Source organism: Lithobates pipiens, unplaced genomic scaffold (genome assembly GCF_037356315.1).
Source record: "Lithobates pipiens isolate NorthernLeopardFrog02 unplaced genomic scaffold, aLitPip1_a1.2 Scaffold_13, whole genome shotgun sequence".
In the NCBI taxonomy this organism is placed as follows: Eukaryota; Metazoa; Chordata; class Amphibia; order Anura; family Ranidae; genus Lithobates; species Lithobates pipiens.
Genome location: NW_027507718.1, coordinates 519,240,053 through 519,263,885, shown reverse-complemented (window position 1 = coordinate 519,263,885; position 23,833 = coordinate 519,240,053). Strand labels below are relative to the sequence as shown.

Below are 23,833 nucleotides of genomic sequence, written 5' to 3'. Positions count from 1 at the left end.
TCGGCCATTAACCCGATGTAGTCGGACACCTGACGGTCTAGGCGTTCCCTGATGCTGGATCCGGATGACACCTGTCGATGGGTCGGCTGAAAGAATGACCTCATATCCGAAGTCACCAACACATCTTCAAACCGGCCTCTTCTTGCAGGCGCTGTTGGATTGGTACCCGCAACTCCTTCTCTGGGAGTGGGAATTGCTCCTCTGCCAGCGCACGCAAAAGCAGAATGCAGCATTTCTCGAAGCAAGGCCTGGAAGTGCTGCATTCTGACAGCCCTCTGCGACGGCGGTAACATTTCCGCCATTTTGTGTTTGTACCGGGGGTCTAAGTACGTTGCCACCCAGTACTGGTCCTTGACCCTTATGCTTTTTATACGGGGGTCCCTATTAAAACACTGGAGCATGAAGGCCCCCATTTGCACTAAAGTGGAAGCGGTGTGGTGGCCTGGCTCCTGCTCATCATCCAGGATAATGTCGTCCTCTTCATTCTCCTCTCCCCATCCACGCACAACAGGGATCCCATAAAGGTTTAAAGCACGCTCTTCTTGCTCCTCCTCATCCGCCCCGGCATCATCCTCCTCTGACTCCTCTTCAGACTCCTGTTGTTGACTTGTCTCAGATAGAGTAGCCCCCCCTGGGAATTCATCCAGCATTGCGACTTCCTCATCTTCCCGCTCCTGCTCCTCCACAGCCTGATCAATGACACGACGCAATGCACGCTCCAGAAAAAAGACATAAGGTACCATGCCAATGATGGCGCCATGGCTGCGACTGACCAGTTTGGTGATCTCCTCAAATGGCCGCAGAAGTCTGCATGCATCGCGCATGAGCAGCCACTGGCGCGGTGAAAAAAAAAACAGCTCCCCAGAACCGTTTCTTTCGCAGAGTTCATACAGGTAGACATTAACTGCACGTTTCTGCTGGAGCAGCCTATCAAGCATATAGAAGGTTGAGTTCCATCGCGTCGGGCAATCGCAAATAAGACGTCTGACCGGCAGATGGTGTCGCCGCTGAATGTCAGCAAGGCGAGCCATGGCCGTGTAAGATCTTCTGAAATGGGCCGAGATTTTCCTTGCCTGCCGCAAGATGTCCTGGACCCCAGGGTATTTGACAAGGAATCGCTGCACGACCAAGTTTAAGACGTGTGCCATGCATGGCACGTGCGTGATTTTGCCCTGTTTCAATGCGCTAAGCAGATTGGCACCGTTGTCACACACCACTTTACCAACTGTCAAATTGAGCGGTGTTAGCCACTGATCTGCCTGTGAACGCAAAGCTGAAAGGAGTGCCGGGCCAGTGTGGCTCTTGGCTTCCAGGCACAACAGATGCAGCACGGCATGGCAACGTCTCACCTGGCATGTGGAATAGGTTCTGGGGAGCTTGGGCGGTGCAGCGGAAGAGACGCTAGCAGCGGAAAAGGAGGAGCCAGCTGAGGAGGAGAGGGAGGAGGATGGAGTAGGAGGAGGAGGAGAAGAAGAGTCAGGCCTGCATGCAATCCGTGGCGGTAAAACCAAATCTACACGGGTGCCACGGGTTACATGCTTGACGGCCGTCAGAAGGTTCACCCAGTGGGCAGTAAAACTGATATACCTTCCCTGCCCGTGTTTGCTAGACCACGTGTCTGTGGTCAGATGTATCTTGGCACTGACACTGTGTGCCAGAGATACATTCACTTGCCGCTGAACATGGCCATATAGCTCTGGGATGCCCTTCTCCGAGAAATACTTCCTTCCTGGGACCTTCCATTGTGGTGTTCCAATGGCCACAAATTTGCGAAAGGCCTCCGAGTCTACCAGTTTATATGGCAGTAGTTGGTGGGCTATCAGTTCTGACAAGCCAGCCGTCAACCGTTGGGCAAGAGGGTTATCCGGCGTCATCATTCTTTTACGCTCGAACATTAGGCCCACGGAAGCCTGCCTTTTTGCAGAAAAACGTGAGCTTGGCGTGATGGAAGGTGGAGTGGAGGACAATTGTGAGGAGAGAGGAGAAGGAGAAGACGAGGCTGGACGGTGAGAGCCTGCAGTGTGGCTTTGAGTGTTCCGTTGCTCCCACTGGGCTCGGTGATGGCTGCTCATGTGCCTTCTTAAGGCGGTCGTCCCTAGGTGAGTGTTGGGCTTACCGCGACTAATGCGTTGACTGCAAAGATTGCAGATGGCAACGCTATTGTCAGCAGCGGACACGTTAAAAAAAGCCCACACTGCGGAGCCATGTGCCGGTGTCCTGGGAGCGCCAGATATGACCGTACATGGTCGATGACTCGCTCCTGATACATTTGCAGTCTGCTTTGTCCCTCCTGTGCAATGTAAGTTAGTCCTGCTTCTCCTCCCTATCTGCTGGTCCATATCTCCCTCTGAACTCCCCTCCTCTTCCTCTCTTGTGGGCACCCACGTGACATCACTAGACACGTCATCATCAACGTCACCTTCCCCACCGCTATAAGTAGAGATCTCTGAGTAGGCAGCAACACCGGGGACCAACCTCCTCCTTGGGCTGATCTGGGTACTGTCGTCAGACTGCTGAGTAGCGGTTGTTGCTGCCTCCTCTTCCTGATCCAATACCAAGAGTGGCTGCGCATCAGAAATGTCTCCTTGATATGGATCGGAAAATAATTCCAGTGACTCAAGCGGAAGGTATGTGGTGGTGGTGGTGGTGGTGGTGTTGTTGGTGGTAGTGTCTTTGGGGGTGCACATAGCAGAGAGTGAAGAAGAGGGTGCAGATCGAGAGGATGAGGAGGGTGCAGAAGAGTAAGGCTGAGCGAGCCACTCAACCAAGTCTGGTGCGTCCTTTAAAGTAATTGAACACACCTTCTGCAACTTCCCACTTTGGCTCAAGCCTGTTGCTCCTGCCCTACCCCTACCACCCCTGCGGAAGGGCCTGCCTCTTCCTCTGCCTGTCATTTTTTAAATGACCCTGTGACAAAACTCTTAGTCCCTATACCGATGAAGGACTGCTGCAGTATAGGGCAGCGGTCAGCAGTGGTGCACCTCAACCCTATCTATTGTGGACCGATACCAGTCCTTACAGAACAGCAGACTGTGCCTCACTCAACCCTATGTACTGTAGCACCCTTCACCAAGTTACCAGTCCTTATAAGGACCTTTGTGGACCAAGTAGGTTGTGTGTGTTAGTGATTAGCAGACTGTACGTCAGTCCCTATACCGCTGAAGGACTGCTGCAGTATAGGGCAGCGGTCAGCAGTGGTGCACCTCAACCCTATGTATTGTGGACCGATAGCGGTCCTTACAGAACAGCAGACTGTACCGCACTGGCGCACTCAACCCTATGTACTGTAGCACCCTAGACCAAGTTACCAGTCCTTATAAGAACTTTTGTGGACCAAGCAGGTTGTGTGTTAGTGATTAGCAGACTGTACGTCAGTCCCTATACCAATGAAGGACTGCTGCAGTATAGGGCAGCAGTCAGCAGTGGTGCACCTCAACCCTATGTATTGTGGACCGATAGCGATCCTTACAGAACAGCAGACTGTACCGCACTGGCGCACTCAACCCTATGTACTGTAGCACCCTAGACCAAGTTACCAGTCCTTATAAGAACTTTTGTGGACCAAGCAGGTTGTGTGTTAGTGATTAGCAGACTGTACGTCAGTCCCTATACCAATGAAGGACTGCTGCAGTATAGGGCAGCAGTCAGCAGTGGTGCACCTCAACCCTATGTATTGTGGACCGATAGCGGTCCTTACAGAACAGCAGACTGTACCGCACTGGCGCACTCAACCCTATGTACTGTAGCACCCTACACAGACCAAGTTACCAGTCCTGATAAAGAGCTTTGTGGAACAAGTGAGTTGTGAATGTTTAGCAGACTGCAGCAGAAGGGCAGCAGTCAAGTATAATATCCTTTCTATATTTGGAAGAAAGAATATTATACGTGTACAAGCCTATTACCGTACCACTGATACCAGTCCTGAAAAGAACCTTTGTGGAACTAATAGTAACAGCAAGTCTTTAATCTGACCCTCACTGCCTGACAACACTGATTCCTTCCTGTCCCTATACAAAGTGGCAAAAAAGAGTAGACTGGAACGATTAGTGGTTACTGGAACAGCTCTTTTGTGGACCTAATAGTAACAGCTAATGATGATGATGATGATGATGATGATGAAAGACTAATGTGGCTGTCCCTGTAGCACACACCGTCCTTTCCCTTTCTCTAAACTGACAAAAGACACTCAGGCTGCTGCAAGAATCAGTAGCACAGCAAACCTATATACACCTAACACCTATACCAGTCCTGAAAAGAACTTTTGTGTACCAAATAGCTAGCGTTTTATCTGTCCCTACTCCACACAGGAACCTTTCCCTATAGTGACAGAAGAAAGAATGTAAAATGGCCACCGGATCGGGTGTATTTATAGGTTAGGGGGAATGTCCAAGTGTCCATGTGCTGTCATGTCTCAATTGGCTGGCCTGTACCCCATGACAGACGTGTCATCATAGGTCAAAGTTCTTTTACACATTAAACACGTAAGTCCAGCGGGGCGAACGACGGGAAAAGGCGAGCGAACGTGCGGACCGCGAACGACCGAAATTCGCCGTGAAACGACCGCTGGGCGAACCGTTCGGCCATCACTAAAACCTTTGTCTAAAACTTTTATTTCATCCTCAGTAAGTGGGATACCACTTAAATTGAATATCCCAGTGCCTAATGGGGTCTTTGTCTTTTGAGCCTGTCTCCCTCCCCAGCATCCTCTCTGTTTTTTCTTTTTAGACTGGTCTGTCCCTTTCCTGCTTGTACTTGGGTAGCCCAATACTTCTTCCTTTCCCCCACCCATATGGGGATGAGCGGAGGAGGTACCCTCCAAGGGATCCTCTCCTGCCCTAAAAAATCCTGGCTATATTGTTGTTGTTCCTGATAATCCTGTAAAGGAGCATAACTATTATGAAGGGGAACTTGGGCTATCCTAACAGGGTAATTACCCCTCCCACTTTGTCCCCTCCCCATATGGCACAGGTTTCCAAGAATAATTCTCAAGATTGGAGGGATGATATCTATAATTACCTTGTGGGCGGGGACTGAATAGGGATGACTATTCCCCTTATTGTAGCCCCGCCCCCTAGCTTTTGAAGCCCCCGACCTATAAATTTAGGGGTATTATTTCTAACTGCCATTTCATGGGTTTGAATGGATGTAACCACAGATCCCTCATAAACAGGATTCACCTGGGCAGAGGTATTTGGTACCACTTCCAAAATTCCCATAGATGATACATCAGGATTACTGGGTTGCATTACATAAAGTGATTGCCATTTAAAAACGTGATTTGCATCAAAATGGCTAAAATCACATAGGAATTTCTTCCTCTTTTTATCCTGTATTTCTTTATCCCATTTAATAAGTTTAAGTTTTAATTCACCTGACAACTGTATAAATTCAGTAGAATCCTTATGGATCTCAATCCGGTCAGTAATTTCTTTAATCTGACCCTCTAACCATTTATTTTTTCTTTGTTTGCGTGAAAGTAATAACCTTAAAAGTTCAAAGCCTTTAGAGGTGAAAATATCAATCCACTCTTTATTAGATTCATCATCAAACAACCCATCATTAGGTGGCAAATCCCACCTCAGACGACTTGGGATAAGTCGGGCAGATAAATATTGCTCAAAAGAGACTATATCCCACCAAGTTTTAATTTTCTTTTCAAACAAATGTGCCAATTTCCTAAATGAGTAACTCAAATCTCCTTGATTAGAATGATTAGTATTTTTGGAACAGACATCCGTTATAATAATCTCCCTATTTTCTACATATGAAAATACATCCATAATCAGCAGCTAAATAAAAATGAATTAAATAACAGTCAATAAAAATAGATAAAATATTCAGCGCTGATACACATACAAGAAACAAATAAACTGCTAGCAGACACTCAGGGTTAATTCAATTAATCCCTCAAATAAGCAAAAAATTTAAACAGTGCTGTGCAATACATTAAATATCCATGATCGATAGGAGGTAATCCAAAATAGTGCAAGTGGATAGACAAATGCAGGTTGATAGGTCTGATAATCAGTGATCCCTCCACCACATATATAGATGGCCTCTCACCTCCAACATTCAACCTGAAGCAAGTCACTATGCGGTGTATAAATGGTTAAACACACAGGTCCTCATTATCATACAGAAATTACTCGGTTATTGTGTGATCAAGAAACATTCTTTCTTTCAACTTTCTAATCCGATTCAGCGGAAATCATCTCAATCGGATTTTACACATTCTAATTTGCAGAATAAATCAATTTTCAACCCTCAATGTAGCGACAATAGGGATTTGGAGGTTTTTAGAAATATGGTATGTAATGATTTGGATAAACTGAAAATTAAAAAAGTTATAGATTCTCACTATATTAAAAGGGATATTTCTTTGTTGGAACAAAGGAATGACATTGTGATTCGTCCAGCTGATAAGGGGGGGGGGGGGGTTGGTTGTATTGAGTAAATCTTATTATCATACAGAAATGACTTGGTAATTGAGTGATCAAGAAACATATCAATTGCTTAATTATGACCCCATGTTGAAATTCAAAAATGGGTTACACTCTCTGATTCAAGATGGTAAACAAAAGGGGATTTTAAATTCTAAAGAATCATCATACCTAGACCCTCTGTATTGTAGGACTCCTATTATTAATTCTTTACTGAAAATACATAAAAATCCTGATCTACCCCCAGGCCACCCAATCGTTAACGGTATTGATTCTGTTACTTCTCGGTTGGGTCAATATTTAGATTTCTTCCTACAGCCACTAGTTGTTAAGACTAAGGCCGCGTACACACGGGGCGGATTGTCTGCCCAACTAAGTTCGTCAGACAATCCGACAGACAGTCCGTCCAAATTTTGAATGAACGGACTTGCCCACACACGGCACTTTTTGAGCGGACTAATGCGGCGGACTAAGTCCGCCATACTATCTGCCCAACTTTTGAAATGAACGGACTCGCCCACACACGTGGAGGAAAGTCCGCTCATTTCGAGCGCGTCTCCAGGTAGGCGGGGCCCGCGAATGAGACGTCGCTGGCCCCGCCGCCTGGAATGGACTTAAAGGAAAAAAATCGGCGTGGGGGTCCCCCCAAAGTCCACAACAGACCCTTGTCCGAGCACGCTACCCAGGCGGCCAGGAAAGGGGGGCGAGCGAGCGCCCCCCGCCCTGAGCCGTACCAGGCCGCGTGCCCTCAACATGGGGGGTGCCTTGGGGAAGGGGGGCCGCGCGGCCCCCCCACCCCAATGCACCTTGTCCCCATGTTGATGAGGACAAGGGCCTCTTCCCGACAACCCTGGCCGTTGGTTGTCGGGGTCTGCGGGCGGGGGGCTTATCGGAATCTGGGAGCCCCCTTTAATAAGGAGGCCCCCGGATACCGGCCCCCCACCCTATGTGAATGAGTATGGGGTACAATGTACCCCTACCCATTCACCTGTAAAATAAAAGTACCAAAAAAAAAACACAACACACGAGATAAAATATTTTATTGCACAGCTCCGGGGGTCTTCCGTCTTCGGGGGTCTTGTCCTCCTCTTCGGTTCTTCTGCCGGGCCACCGCGCCCTCTTATAGCTCTTTTAGAGGTGGTGGCCCGGTCTTCTGTCGCCGCTGTCGCCGCCGCCTTCCGTTCTTCTTCTTCTTCTTCTTCTTCTTCTTCTTCTCCAGGAGATGTTGCCTCGACGATCTCTCCGGCCGGAATGCCAGAGCCGCGCTGCGCGGCCACTTATATAGTGACAATGGGGCGGTGTCACATGGTATATGTCACATGGGTTGGTCACATGGGTTGATGTCACATGGGGACTATGACATCGTAAGGGGGCGGGGTCACCATGTGACACCAACCCATGTGACATATACCATGTGACACCGCCCCATTGTCACTATATAAGTGGCAGCGGAAAGCGTCCCTGGCATTGTGGCCCGAGAGAGCGTCGTGTCAACATCTCCTGGAGAAGAAGAAGAAGAAGAACGGGCGGCGGCGGCGGCGACAGAAGAACGGGCCACCGCCTCCAAAAGAGCTATAAGAAGGCGCGGTGGCCCGGCAGAAGAACCAAAGAGGGGGACAAGACCCCCGAAGACGGAAGACCCCCGGAGCTGTGCAATAAAATATTTTATCTCGTGTGTTGTGTTTTTTTTTGGCACTTTTATTTTACAGGTGAATGGGTAGGGGTACATTGTACCCCATACTCATTCACATAGGGTGGGGGGCCGGTATCCAGGGGCCTCCTTATTAAAGGGGGCTCCCAGATTCCGATAAGCCCCCCGCCCGCAGACCCCAACAACCAACGGCCAGGGTTGTCGGGAAGAGGCCCTTGTCCTCATCAACATGGGGACAAGGTGCTTTGGGGTGGGGGGTCGCGCGGCCCCCCCTTCCCCAAGGCACCCCCCCATGTTGAGGGCACGCGGCCTGGTACAGCTCAGGAGGTGGGGGCGCTCGCTCGCCCCCCTTTCCTGGCCGGCCGGGTAGCGCGCTCGGACAAGGGTCTGTTGTGGACTTTGGGGGGACCCCCACGCCGATTGTTTTCGGCATTGGGGTTCCCCTTTAAGTCCATACCAGGCGGCGGGGCCCGCGACGTCTCCGTCGCGGGCCCCACCTACCTGGATACCCGCTCGAAATGAGCGGACTTTTCTCCGGGCGGGAAAAGTCCGCTCATTTCAAAAGTTGGGCGGACTGGCACACACACCAAATGCGAGTTCAGCGGACAGTCTTTCCAACATTCCGAAAGACTTAGGCCGCGTACACACGCTCGGACTGTTTGCCCAACCTTGTTCGTCAAACAGTTTCGGCAAACAGTCCGCTCAAAATTTGCATGAGCGGACTTGCCCACACACGAGCGGACTGTTTCAGCGAACTGTTTGCCAAACAGTTCGCTCAACTTTTGAAATGAACGGACTCGCCCACGTAAGGAGGAGGCAAATCCGCCCATTTCGAGCACGTGTACAGGTAGGCGGGGCCCGCGAAGGAGACGTCGAGGGCTCCGCCGCCTGGAATGGGCTTAAAGGGGAACCCCAACGCCGAAAAAAATCGGCGTGGGGGTTCCCCCAAAGTCCACACCAGACCCTTGTCCGAGCACGCTACCCGGCCGGCCAGGAAAGGGGGGCGAGCGAGCGCGCCCCCTCCTGAACCGTACCAGGCCGCGTGCCCTCAACATGGGGGGGTGCCTTGGGGAAGGGGGGGGCCGCGCGGCCCCCCCACCCCAAAGCACCTTGTCCCCATGTTGATGAGGACAAGGGCCTCTTCCCGAGAACCCTGGCCGTTGGTTGTCGGGGTCTGCGGGCGGGGGGCTTATCGGAATCCGGGAGCCACCTTTAAGAAGGGGGCCCCCGGATACCGGCCCCCCACCCTATGTGAATGAGTATGGGGTACAATGTACCCCTACCCATTCACCTGTGAAATAAAGTACAAAAAAAAACACAACACAGGGAAAAAATATTTTATTGCACAGCTCCGGGGGTCTTCCGTCTTCGGGGGTCTTCTCGCCGGACTCCTCCGCTATCTGTGTGTAGCTCTTTTACTAGCGGAGGAGTCCGGCTTTCTTCCTCCCCGCTGCCGGCCTCTTCTTCCGACTTCGGGGGTCTTGTCCCCCTCTTCGGTTCTTCTGCCGGGCCACCGCGCCTTCTTATAGCTCTTTAGCAGGCGGTGGCCCGGTCTTCTGTCGCCGTTGCCTTCCGTTCTTCTGTCGCCGCCTTCGGTTCTTCTGCCGGGCCACCGCGCCTTCTTGTAGCTCTTTTACAGGCGGTGGCCCGGTCTTCTGTCGCCGCTGTCATCGCCGCCGCCGCCGCCTTCCGTTCTTGTTCTTCTTCTTGTTCTTCTTCTTCTTCTCCTGGAGATGTTGACTCGACGAGCTCTCCGGCCGGAATGCCAGGGACACGCTCCGCTGCCACTTATATAGTGACAATGGGGCGGTGTCACATGGTATATGTCACATGGGTTGGTCACATGGTGACCCCGCCCCCTTACGATGTCATAGTCCCCATGTGACATCAACCCATGTGACCAACCCATGTGACATATACCATGTGACACCGCCCCATTGTCACTATATAAGTGACCGCACAGCGCGGCTCTGGCATTCCGGCCGGAGAGCTCGTCGAGTCAACATCTCCAGGAGAAGAAGAAGAAGAAGAAGAACAACAACAAGAACGGAAGGCGGCGGCGGCGACGACGACAGCGGCGACAGAAGACCGGGCCACCGCCTGTAAAAGAGCTACAAGAAGGCGCGGTGGCCCGGCAGAAGAACCGAAGGCGGCGACAGAAGAACGGAAGGCAGCGGCGACAGAAGACCGGGCCACCGCCTGTAAAAGAGCTACAAGAAGGCGCGGTGGCCCGGCAGAAGAACCGAAGAGGGGGACAAGACCCCCGAAGTCGGGAGAAGAGGCCGGCGGCGGGGAGGAAGAAAGCCGGACTCCTCCGCTAGTAAAAGAGCTACACACAGATAGCGGAGGAGTCCGGCGAGAAGACCCCCGAAGACGGAAGACCCCCGGAGCTGTGCAATAAAATATTTTTTCCCTGTGTTGTGTTTTTTTTTGTACTTTATTTCACAGGTGAATGGGTAGGGGTACATTGTACCCCATACTCATTCACATAGGGTGGGGGGCCGGTATCCGGGGGCCCCCTTCTTAAAGGGGGCTCCCGGATTCCGATAAGCCCCCCGCCCGCAGACCCCGACAACCAACGGCCAGGGTTGTCGGGAAGAGGCCCTTGTCCTCATCAACATGGGGACAAGGTGCTTTGGGGTGGGGGGGCCGCGCGGCCCCCCCTTCCCCAAGGCACCCCCCCATGTTGAGGGCACGCGGCCTGGTACGGCTCAGGAGGGGGGGCGCGCTCGCTCGCCCCCCTTTCCTGGCCGGCCGGGTAGCGTGCTCGGACAAGGGTCTGGTGTGGACTTTGGGGGAACCCCCACGCCGATTTTTTTTCGGCGTTGGGGTTCCCCTTTAAGCCCATTCCAGGCGGCGGAGCCCGCGACGTCTCCTTCGCGGGCCCCACCTACCTGTACACGCGCTCGAAATGGGCGGACTTTCCGAGCGGGAACAGTTTGCTCATTTCGAAAGTAGCCTACACACGGGCGGACTGTTCGCTCAAACACAGTTTCAGCGGACAGTTTTTCGGAATTTCCGAAAGACTTTGTCCGTCCAACTGTCCGCTGAAACTGTCCGCTGAAAGCCCACACACGGGCGGACTGTCCGCCCAAACACTGTTCAGCGGACAAGGTTGGGCGAACAGTCCGCCCGTGTGTACGCGGCCTTAGTTGGCCAGACTGTCCGCTGAAAAAGTCCGCTGAAGCCCACACACGAGCGGACTGTCCGCTCAAATGTGTTTCAGCGGACTAAGTTGGACAGACAATCCGCCCGTGTGTATGCGGCCTAAGGCCTATTTGCGTGACACCAAACAGGTAATCCAAATTTTGGATACCCTTCCGTGTACTTCATCTAGTGTACTAATAACAGCCGATGTGGGTTCATTGTACACTATAATTGACCATGATGAAGCTTTAGCTTCAGTTGAATGGGCCTTATTAGCCACTGATCTTTCTAGTGAAAATGTAGCATTCCTGTTGGAAAGCTTGAAGTTTTGTTTGCTTAATAACAATTTTTGGTATAATAGGGAATATTTTTTACAGATACGTGGTGTAGCAATGGGTGCGCATTTTGCTCCCAGTGTGGCCAACTTATTTATGGCCCACTGGGAGGAAGAAGCGATATTTCAAGATTGCCCACCTCAATTGTTATGTTACAAGAGGTAAATTGAAGATTTAATAATGATCTGGGAAGGTGACATGTCCAGTTTTCAGGCATTTGTTGATAGATTTAATAATAACAATATAAAAATACAGCTTGCTTAGAATATCGATCACCAGCAGATCACTTTCCTGGATCTTGAAATTTTTAAGAAAGACAATCGTTTTTATACCAGGAATAATTTTAAGGCCACTGACCATAATGCGTATATTCCATGAAACAGTTGTCATCATAGGTCATGGCTGTGTAATATACCTAGGGTTCAATTCTTCCGGCTCCGACGTAATTGTATGTTGGAGGAGGCGTTTTTAGCACAATCTCAAAATTTTAGCCAGTCGTTTTAAACAAAAGGGATACGCACAGTCTATGATCCTGAAGTCAGATAGGATCCTTGGACCTGTACTTCCAGATCAGCCTGCATTTATATATCGTAAAGTGCCCTCCCTTTGTGATTGTTTGGCACTTGGTGTTGTTGATCCACCAAAAATGGTCGACAATAGGTTATTTAGCTTTCTGTCTGGCTTCTATGGATGTGGCAGGTGTGGCACTTGTAAGAATGCTAGTAAAAATATTAAAAAGCGGAAGGATTTTGTGGCCACTGTCACGGGCAAACAGTATAAAATTGAAAGTTTGATTACGTGCGCATCTGAAGGAGTAGTATACATGCTTGAGTGTGACTGTGGGTTACAGTATGTGGGCCGCACCTTTAGAGCATTACATGTTAGGGTGGGAGAGCATATTAGTAACATTAAAAGGGGCGTCAAGACTCATAGTGTATCTAGGCATTTCAGAATGTGCCATAATAGGGACCCCAAATGCTTGAAATTTTGGGGTATAGAAAAGGTCCCTCAACACTGGAGAGGAGGTCATTACATCCAACAGTTTTGTCGTAGGGAATCATATTGGATTTTTGAGACCAAGGTTATGACTCCTGCTGGGATGAATGTTGAGTTTGACCTCAATTGTTTTATTTCCAATAGATACAGTAGGTCTCTGTTTTATTATTTTTTTATTTTATTTATTTATTTATTTTTTATATATTTTATATTTTCCTCTTTATCCTGTATTTTTATACATATGTTTGATTGTATATAAATGTAATTTTAATGTAATTGTCTACCAATGGGATGGTTGTGGATTGACGTCCTTATTTTTAATTATATTTGGTTATGTTCATTTATACATAATTTTTATTCTTAGCAATTAGAGTGAACTTTAATGTGAGATGTTTTTGTCTCCTTCAGTTTCTATTGGCGCTTGTTCATTTTCCTCTCTTGGTATTAGTTTAGTATATGATAAATTTTAGTTCCCTACAATTAATATAATACAAGTTGCGCCAATGGATTAATATTGAGAGTGGACACTTTAATTTTATACATTTTATTTCACCCTTGTCACTAGTGTAGAAAAGGAACTTTGTGTCCTATATGTGTAATCAGCGGGGATTCGTCCACTGTTTCCGGTTCTGTTAGGGTTACGTTCGCCTGCTGGTGGCACTATCCTGCTGTGGGCTGTTTGCTGCAGTTTTAGTGTCCACCAGCAGGTGTCACCCAGGAGCCAGCAGGCTGGTGTAATCAGGTTAATTAATGTTCAGCTGCCTGGGGGCTACTTAAGGCTTCTCCTCCCTTCCCCAGGTGTATCATGATTCTGGTCCCTTCCCCAGGTGTGTCACGATTCTGGTCCCTTCCTTGCTGGCTGTGCCTAGCTTGATCCAGTCTGTACCTCTCTGCCTTGTTCCTGCGTATCCTGTTGAGATTCCCCTTCCTTGCAACCTTGCATTCCCTTATCCTTGTCCTTTAGATGTTTTTTGTATTTTGTTAGTAGTTAGGTTCCTTTGTTATATGTCTTTTGGGGTTTGTTTATGTTCACATTTACTGTGTGCTGTGTTTGCTGTGTTAATGGTTTGCTGTGTTTCACTATAAATAAATATCACGTTAATATATATATATATATATATATATATATATATATATATATATATATATATATATATATATCCTTTGTTTGGTTTCAGTTCCCTTGTGTAGCTACGTGTCTGGTCTCCCTAGCCGCTGATCCTGACATAATTGTGACGCCACCAACGTCCAGATCAGCTACACTTGGAAACTGGGAGCCAGTTGCTTTGGATTTTTGCTTTTCCTTTCACAGTGCTGAGAGTACAGGTTATTTTCCGTGTGCAACTTGCAGTAGAGGATAAGGATTTGTGTCATTCACTTTGGCAGGATCTCACTGAGGAAGAGCTGCTTGAAGGGATTTTGACTGCACATGCCTTAGGCGATGATGGTAGACTTTCACTTGGTGAAGTACAACCTTTCATTCAGGTCTGTTCTGAGCTACTATTTCAGGTTACCTCTCAGGGCCATGATATTTTCACTCCTCCATTCACTTTGTACCAGGCTGGATTTTTGGGATGGTTGCTAAAACATTGTGCAGGTTTTTTTTCTCCAGCAGTATTCAGCCTATACACCGCAACAGGTGGTGTTGGATTGTATTGCTTCTGTGCACCGTTTAATTGAGCAATGTGGCTGGGTTTTCTGCTGGTCAGATCCCCAAGGAGGCGCAACACCAAAAGCTTATTCTCAAAAGCAGCCTGTGTCCCAATTCTGGGACACCAAAGGACACCTGACCGCCCAATGCCAGAGTTCCAGGTCCAGTCGTGAAGGAATGCCCTGGTATCAGGGTACCTGCATGGACCAGGGACTCTGGCATTGGGCGGTCAGGTGTCCTTTTGTGTCCCAGAATTGGGACACAGGCTGCTTTTGACAATAAACCTTTGGTGTTGTGCCTCCTTGGGGATCTGACCAGCAGAAAACCCAGCCAGTATTGGGACCCCGGCGGCGGGGTTCTAACCAGGCCTTCAGATTTGGACAGTGCAGTGCTCAGTCAGCTTGCAGACCCTAGTAGTGGGGCCCTATGGAGCGTCCAGACGCTGCTCCTTAAGGGGAGGGGGGATCTGTTAGGATTAAGTTTGCCTGCTGGTGGCACTATCCTGCTGTGGGCTGTTTGCTGCAGTTTTAGTGTCCACCAGCAGGTGTCACCCAGGAACCAGCAGGCTGGTGTAATCAGGCTAATGAATGTTCAGCTGCCTCGGGGCTACTTAAAGTGGAAGTAAACTCCCCTATAGTTTTCAGCCAAGGAAGCTGCCATCTTTGCCTCTGTTTAATCTTCTACTATGGTGCTGCACATGTGATTCGTTATGACACCAGCCATTGGATGGTTTGATAGTTTGGCTGAGAGCACAGCCAATGTGCAGTTAGCATTCCTGGCATGCCTTTTTTTTCAACTGTTTAAATCGATGGGTTTACTTCCACTTTAAGGCTTCTCCTCACTTCACCAGGTGCGTCGCGATTGTGGTCCCTTCCTTGCCGGCTGTGCCTAGCTTGATCCAGTCTGTAGCTCTCTGCCTTGTTCCTGCCTTGCTTCTACTTGAGTACCCTGTTGAGATCCCCCTTCCTTGCAACCTTGTATTCCCTTATCCTTGTCCTATAGATGGTTTTTGTATATAGTTAGTAGTTAGGTTCCTTTGTTATTTGTCTTTTGGGGTTTGTTTATGTTCACATTTACTGTGTGCTGTGTTTGCTGTGTTAATGGTTTGCTGTGTTTCACTATAAATAAATATCACTTTAACCACTTGCTTACTGGGCACTTAAACACCATTCTGCCCAGACCAATTTTCAGCTTTCGGTGCTCTCACAATTTGAATGACAATTACTCAGTCATGCAACACTGTACCCAAATGAATTTTTTATCCTTTTTTTCCCACAAATAGAGCTTTCTTTTGGTGGTATTTGATCACCTCTGGGGTTTTTATTTTTTGCGCTATAAATGAAAAAAGACCGAAAATTTTTAAAAAAAACGCATATTTCTTTGTTTCTGTGACAGAATTATGCAAATTATTAATTTTTCTTCATAAATTTTGGTCACAATTTATACTGCTACATGTCTTTGGTAAAAATATCCCAAATTAGTGGATATTATTTGGTCTTTGTGAAAGTTAGAGAGTCTACAAGCTGTGGTGCGAATCGCACAAAATTGATCACACCTGATGTACTGGTGGCCTATCTCGCTTCTTGTGACCCGAACAAGTCAGGAAAGTACAAATACCCCCCAAATGACCCCTTTTTGGAAAGTAGACATTCCAAGGTATTTAGTAAGAGGTATAGTGAGCTTTTTGATGTTGTCATTTTTTTCCCACAATTCTTTGCAAAATTAAGATTTTTCATTTTTTTTTTTCTCCACAAAATTGTCATTGTAATAAGTTATTTCTCTCACGTGACATGTGTATACCACAAATGACACCCCCCAAAAAATTCTGCTACTCCTCCTGAGTATTACAATACCACATGCGTGTGACTTTTTCACAGCCTGGCCACATAGAGAGGCCCAACATGCAGGTAGCGCCATCATGTGTTCTAGGAACATAAATTACACATCTAACTTGTTGACTATTTATTACACTTTTGAAGCACCAGGACAATGACACGTGACACTGATGACAGATCGCACTGATACGTGGCAATGATGACACTTATACGTGGCACTGATGACAGGTGGCACTGATGACAGATGGCACTAATATGTGGCACTGATGACAGATGGCACTAATATGTGGCACTGATGACGCGTGGCACTCATACGTGGCACTGGTGACACGTGGCACTAATACGTGGCACTGAAGACACGTGGCACTGAAACGTGGCACTGATGACATATGGCACTAATACGTGGCACTAATATGTGCCACCGATGACAGATGGCACTAATACATGGCACCGATGACACGTGACACTGATGACAGATGGCACTGATAAGTGGCATTGATGACACGTGACACTGACAACAGATGGCACGTGACACTGACAGGTGGCACTGATGACAAATGGCACTGATACGTGGCACTGATGACAGATGGCACTATGTGGCACTGACGACACGTGGCACTGACGACATGTGGCACTGACGACACGTGGCACTGACGACACGTGGCACTGACGACACGTGGCACTGGGGGCAGGTGGCACTGGGGGCAGGTAGCACTGGGGGCAGGTAGCACTGGGGTGGATGGCACTGGGGGCAGGTAGCACTGGGGTGGATGGCACTGGGGGCAGGTAGCACTGGGGTGGATGGCACTGGGGTGATGGCACTGGGGTGGATGGCACTGGGGTGGATGGCACTGGGGCAGATGGCACTGCTGGGGGCGGATGGCACTGCTGGGGGCGGACGGCACTGCTGGGGGAGGATGGCACTTTTTATTTTATTTTATTACTTTTTTATTTTTCCACAGGCAGGCTGCCGCTGCAGCCGTTCATCTCTCCCCTCTCGCACTGTCTGTGCGAGGAAGGAGAGCGGCGCTGAGAGATGATCTCATATGTTTACATATGAGATCATCTCCCATTGGACACGCCGATCACGCTGTAAACGGCCGCTGTGATTGGCCGTTTACAGCGATCTGTGTTTGCCTGTCCCCGGGGGACACGGCGAACACAGAACTTCCGCGACGGCCCGCGGCAGCGCGCATTGCGGAAGTAAACATCAGGCCGTCCAGGGACGACCGCCCGGACGAACGCGCCTGCTCTACGGCCGTCATTCGGCCATAGGGCGGGCGCGAGGAGGTTAATATATATATATATATATCCTTTGTTTGGTTTCAGTTCCCTTGTGTAGCTACGTGTCTGGTCTCCCTAGCCGCTGTTCCTGACAGGTTCACTGACAGGCTGATTGAGGGTTGTCATGGTTATTTATACACAATAGCAGGTCATCTGCGTACACCCTGCCCCACACTGAGGAAGTCCCGCCTACGGACATTGCGCATGACGTCACCCGCGGCCATTGCATTGGTTTGACAAACATACTTTCACTCATATGCCGGCACTCGGATCTGAGTGCAATACTATGTAAGGGCATTTTCATTGTTTTTAATTAATAAATACGCAACACAGAGAGTATTAGATCGTGTATTCTCTTTTTATATATGTCATCAAAACTTTCATGGATTCCAATTTGGATACTGTTTGGAAATGAGGGCCTGTGTGTTTAACCATTTATACACCGCATAGTGACCTGTTTCAGGTCGAATGTTGGAGGTGAGAGGCCATCTATACAGTGGTGTGAAAAAGTGTTTGCCCCCTTCCTCATTTCCTGTTCCTTTGCATGTTTGTCACACTTAAGTGTTTCGGAACATCAAACCAATTTAAACAATAGTCAAGGACAACACAAGTAAACACAAAATGCAATTTGTAAATGAAGGTGTTTATTATTAAAGGTGAAAAAAAAATCCAAACCATCATGGCCCTGTGTAAAACATACTATAACTGTGATTGTCCACACCTGAGTTCAATTTCTCTAGCCACACCCAGGCCTGATTATTGCCACACCTGTTCACAATCAAGGCATCACTTAAATAGGAGCTGCTTGACACAGTAAGGTCCACCAGAAGATCCTTAAAAGCTACACATCATGCCGAGACCCAAAGAAATTCAGGAACAATTGAGAAAGAAAGTAATTGAGATCTATCAGTCTGGAAAGGGTTATAAAGCCATTTCCAAAGCTTTGGGAATCCAGCGAACCACAGTGAGAGCCATTATCCACAAATGGCGAAGACATGGAACAGTGGTGAACCTTCCCAGGAGTGGCCGGCCGCCCAAAATTACCCCAAGAGCGCAGCGACGACTCATCCAAGAGGTCACAAAAGACCCCACAACAACGTCCAAGGAACTGCAGGCCTCACTTGCCTCAGTTAAGGTCAGCGTTCATGCCTCCACCATCAGGAAAAGACTGGGCAAAAATGGCCTGCATGGCAGAGTTCCAAGGAGAAAACCACTGCTGAGCAAAAAGAACATCAAAGCTCGTCTCAATTTCTCCACAACACATCTTGATGATCCCCAAGACTTTTGGGACAACATTCTGTGGACCGATGAGACAAATGTGGAACTCTTTGGAAGGTGTGTGTCCAAGTATATCTGGCGTAGAAGGAACACTGCATTTCATAAAAAGAACATTATACCAACAGTAAAATATGGTGGTGGTAGTGTGATGGTCTGGGGCTGTTTTGCTGCTTCAGGACCTGGAAGACTTGCCGTGATAAAAGGAACTATGAATTCTGCTGTCTACCAAGAGATCCTGAAGGAGAATGTCCGACCATCTGTTCGTGTACTCAAGCTGAAACGAACTTGGGTTCTGCAGCAGGACAATGATCCTAAACACACCAGCAAGTCCACCACCGAATGGCTGAAGAAAAACAAAATGAAGACTTTGGAGTACCCTAGCCAAAGTCCTGACCTGAATCCTATTGAGATGTTGTGGTATGACCTTAAAAAGGCCGTTCATGCTCGAAAACCCTCTAATGTAACTGAATTAGGACAATTCTGCAAAGATGAGTGGGCCAAAATTCCTCCAGGACGCTGTAAAAGCCTCATTGCACGTTATTGCAAACGCTTGGTTGCAGTTGTTGCTGCTAAGGGTGGCCCAACCAGTTATTAGGTTTAGGGGGCAATCACTTTTTCACACAGGGCCATGATGGTTTGGATTTTTTTTCACCTTTAATAATAAACACCTTCATTTACAAATTGCATTTTGTGTTTACTTGTGTTGTCCTTGACTATTGTTTAAATTGGTTTGATGTTTCGAAACACTTAAGTGTGACAAACATGCAAAGGAACAGGAAATGAGGAAGGGGGCAAACACTTTTTCACACCACTGTATATGTGGTCACTGATTATCAACCTGCGTTTGTCTATCCACTTGCACTATTTCGGATTGTCTCCTATCAATCATGGACATTTAATGTATTACGCAGCACTGTTTACATTTTTTGCTTATTTGAGGGATTGATTGAATTAACCTTGAGTGTCTGCTAGCAGTTTATTTGTTTCTTGTATGTGTTTCAGCGCTGATTATTTTATCTATTTTTATTGACTGATGTTTAAAGCCAATTCTGTAGTGGAAGCTTCCATATTTCTACCATCAAAGAGGGGGAGGAGGAAAATGTTCTGTACAGTACAGTCAATTTAAAGCAAAGCAGTAAAAAGGGAAATGTAAAATATTCATATGGAATATTTCAAATTGACCTTAACCACTTCGGACCCAGGCCAATTCTGACATTTCTCTCCTACATGTAAAATTCCTAATTTTTTTGCTAGAAAATTACATAGAACCCCCAAACATTATATATGTTTTTTTAACAAAGACCCTAGAGAATACAATGGCGGTTTTTGCAACTTTTTATCTCGCACGGTATTTGCGCAGCAATTTTTCGAACGCGGTTTTTTCAGGAAAAAAACCTGTTTCATGCTTTAAAATAAAAACAGTAAAGTTAGCCCAATTTTTTTGCATAATGTGAAAGAGGAGGATATGCTGAGTAAATAGATAAACAACATGTCACGCTTCAAAATTGCACGCGCTCGTGGAATGGCGCTAAACTTTGGTATTTAAAAATCCCCATAGGCGACGCTTTACATTTTTTTACTGGTTACATATTTTGGGTTACAGAGGAGATCTAGGGCTAGAATTATTGCTCTCGCTCTAACGTTCGCGGCGATACCTCACATGTGTGGTTTGAACACCGTTTTCATATGTGGGCGGGACTTACGTATGCGTTCGCTTCTGTGTGCGAGCTCACGGGGACAGGGGCGCTTTAAATTTTTTTTTTTATTGTTAATTTTATTTATTTATTTTAGTTTTACACAAAAAAAAAAAATTGATGACTTTTATTCCTATTACAAGGAATATAAACATCCCTTGTAATAGGAATATGGCACGATCAAACCTATTTACAGTGAAATATGGGGTCAATAAGACCCCATATCTCACCTCTAGGCTGGGAATAATAATAAAAAAAAAAAACGATCATGGCTTCCTAGCCAGATCGGCGCCGTTAATTTGAATACCGAGGCCGGGCGTGAAGTCATAACATCGCGCCCGGCTTCCGAACGATCATAGAGACTCCGGGGACAATCTAGTTTGCCGGAAATCTCTATGATTACTTGCTGGGGCCGGCGGATCCTGTGACCGACTCACCGATGGAAACGGTGAGTCAGTAGAAGCACCGGAGGGCGGCGGGAGGGGACCCCGGTACAGCCGCTATGATCATTCTTATGGTGTAGGGAATCACTGGCTGAAAATGGCAATATCTGAATGATGTCTGTGGCCTCAGGCATCATTTAGATATAACCACCGAAACCCCATGACGTCAATAGACGTAGTGCGGGTCTCAAGTGGTTAAATATGAATAACTTTTTTTACATTTCTATGTTCATTTCTGAATGTAGCAAGTTAAAGCAGTAATAAACTCAGAAGCAAACATTAATTATATTGCAGCTTACTAATTATTAGATGTGTTTTTCTTTCTTTAGTCTGTCTTTCTTCTATTTTCATCTTTCTTTTATCCAGCACGTCTGCAGATTCTCAGAAGCTCAAGCTCTCTAGCAGAATGTATCAGTTTACATGGATGAGACAATCCATTTACTACTGATAGGGGTGATTTGAAATGATCAGCTTTTATTTATTCATGTAAAACCTTTATTCCAAAAGGAAAGAAAAAACAGTTTGTTGTAACTGATTATAAAGTGTAAGCTGGAGTTTGGCTTCTATTGTAGTGTTATTCAAATCTGCTAATTCATTTACCCCCCCCCCCGACACTGTCTGCTGTGTCCTGTGCTTGCAAGATCACCAGGTGAGAACCGTAAAATACATTTTTTGTCTTGGGTTTAATATTGCTTTAATAAACAAATAAACATAAAACGCACTATAAATTCCCTCACAGCTAAAACCTCAGCCCATTTGAAGAATAATGAACTCTACCAGATGCATTGGATATCTCCCCTTCTGGACAGGTTACGCACTCATAGCAGCACTTGTGAACTGAAGATCCAAATTTTTTTCTGCTGCCAGGTAAACAGGGCCTGGAGCATCGAGATTCCGGAACCTGAAAATAAAATATATTTATTATTATTATTATTTACATAGGTCCATCCAACTCAGTAAACATTATGAAAAAGGTTGAGTATTGCAAATAACACAAATATAATTTAAAAAAGTAAAAATAAACCAAGCACATATCTGTTCTGTTAGAAGTTCCCCTGACTTTACCGGCCAGGTTGTAGAAGATCTGAAACCAGAAGCAAATCATCATTGCTTCCAGTTTCATTCAGTACAGAGGAGATCCTCCCTCTCTCCAACTTGAAGCCAGTGGATGTGGTCCCAGAAAGGGGGGAAGAGCCCAGGAACCATGCAGGGGGGGGGGGGGGGGGGGTGACGACACTGAGCTGTCCACACTATGAAAGTGATCAGCAGCTGTACAGCCATTGCATCACTTTCACTTTGAAGCGGGGAGCCGGCTGAGTAAAACTGACACAGGCTGATGGATGTTATTGCAACTATCAGCTTATGCATAAAAGTTCACTCTACGTACAAAGATTTGAACTACCGGTAGTTAATCTAATGCCACATACACACGACCAGACTTTCCGTCAAAATAAACTCAGACGATCTTCCCGACGGAGATCCGACCGAACGGACTTGCCCACATGTGATCACACCAAAGTCCAATTGTTTGGAACACGATGATGTATGACGGGACTAGAAAAGGAAGTTCAATAGTCAGTAGCCAATAGCTGCCCTTGTGTTGTATTTGGTCCATTGGACCAGCGTACAGAAGAACGGTTTTCCCGATAGAAATTGATTCCTTTGGAAAGATTTAAAGCATGCTCTATTTCTAGGTCTGCCGGAATTTTTGAAGAAAGAAGTCCGATGAAGCCCACACAGGATCGGAATATCCGACGGAATGATTCCACCTGACCTTTTCTGCCGGAAAGTCCGGTCGTGTGTACACGGCATGAGGTCTCTAAAGAAGACACCCAGCCACACAATGAAGTTAGATGAGAAGCTGTCCAATATTAAACACTTAAGGGGTTCTTTATATTTAGAGCAGTAAGGATGAGGAAATCTCTTCCACAGTTTGTGGTGTCAGTGAGGAGTGTAGATACATTCAAAAGCATTTTAGATGTGTTTCTTATGCCGCGTACACACGATCGAATTGTCCAGTGTACTTAGTCCGCCGAAACGCATTTCACCAGACAATCCGATCGTGCGCGGGCTTCAGCGGACTTTCTCAGCATAAAGGGGACTTGGGTTTCAGCGGACAATGCGTTCGTGAGTATGCTAGTCCAGTGGACTAAGAATGACGCATGCTCAGAAGCAAGTACGAGAAGGAAGCTATTGGCTACTGGCTATTGAACTTCCTTTTTCTAGTTCTGTCGTATGTGCTGTACGTCATCACGCTAGCAAACACCGGACTTTATGTGTGCCCGTGTGTGGCCAAGTCCGTTTGGTAGAAAGTCCGCCGGACTATCCGCCAGATTGTTTGCCGGACTAAGTTTGCCGGACAATTTGATCGTGTGTACGCGGCCTTAGTGAGTGTAATGTACAGGGATATGATAAGTGAAAGTAACATAAACACACACGCATACTCACAAACACATACAGACTCAGGTTGAACCAGATGTAATTATGTAACATTGAAAATTATATACATAAAAACAACATGCAATATGAGAAAGCTCTTCCTTTACAAGCTTACAACTAGTTATTATCAAAACTTGATGAACTTGTCAAAGTTCACAAAATTCACACAAGAAAATTCCAGGAATGTAACTGTCTTTTTGAAAGCATTAAATCTATGAGTTTAGTTCTGCTTTATGATTTACTGCTGTTCAGGGTCTCTGGGCTTCAGCAAAATGGCAGCCTCCGGAAAGAAGAAACTGATACAATGCTGGAAGCAATTTATAGTGCACACAAATTTTGGTAGCATAATAATTAATGTGGAATTTACGCTATGTTCCTTGCTAAAGAACATAATTTTTTATCAAGTTGTTATAAGTAAATTTTTTCGTTTTTGAACAGCAGTAAATCATGAAGCAGAACTAAACCCATCAATTTAACAAGTACATTCCTGGAATGCTGGGATTGCTAACTGTCACATTTGCTTACGTCCTAAACAAACCAAACAAATGATCAAATGGCTTGTATCATAACTGATCACATGTGCAGCACCATGGCAGTTGCATATCAAACAGAAGCAACTTCCTTGGCTGTAAAGGATAGG

The 23,833-nt window shown here is 46.9% G+C and overlaps 1 protein-coding gene across 1 annotated transcript in view; it reads right to left on the bottom strand.

The window, feature by feature from the left end:
- The window catches only part of LOC143975608 (vomeronasal type-2 receptor 26-like), a 149,608-nt gene that overhangs the window by 30,632 nt on the left and 95,143 nt on the right, over nucleotides 1-23,833 (bottom strand). The window contains exon 5 of the mRNA XM_077478084.1: nucleotides 21,532-21,655. Coding sequence (XP_077334210.1) covers nucleotides 21,532-21,655 — 124 coding nt within the window. The remainder of the gene's footprint in view (nucleotides 1-21,531; nucleotides 21,656-23,833) is intronic.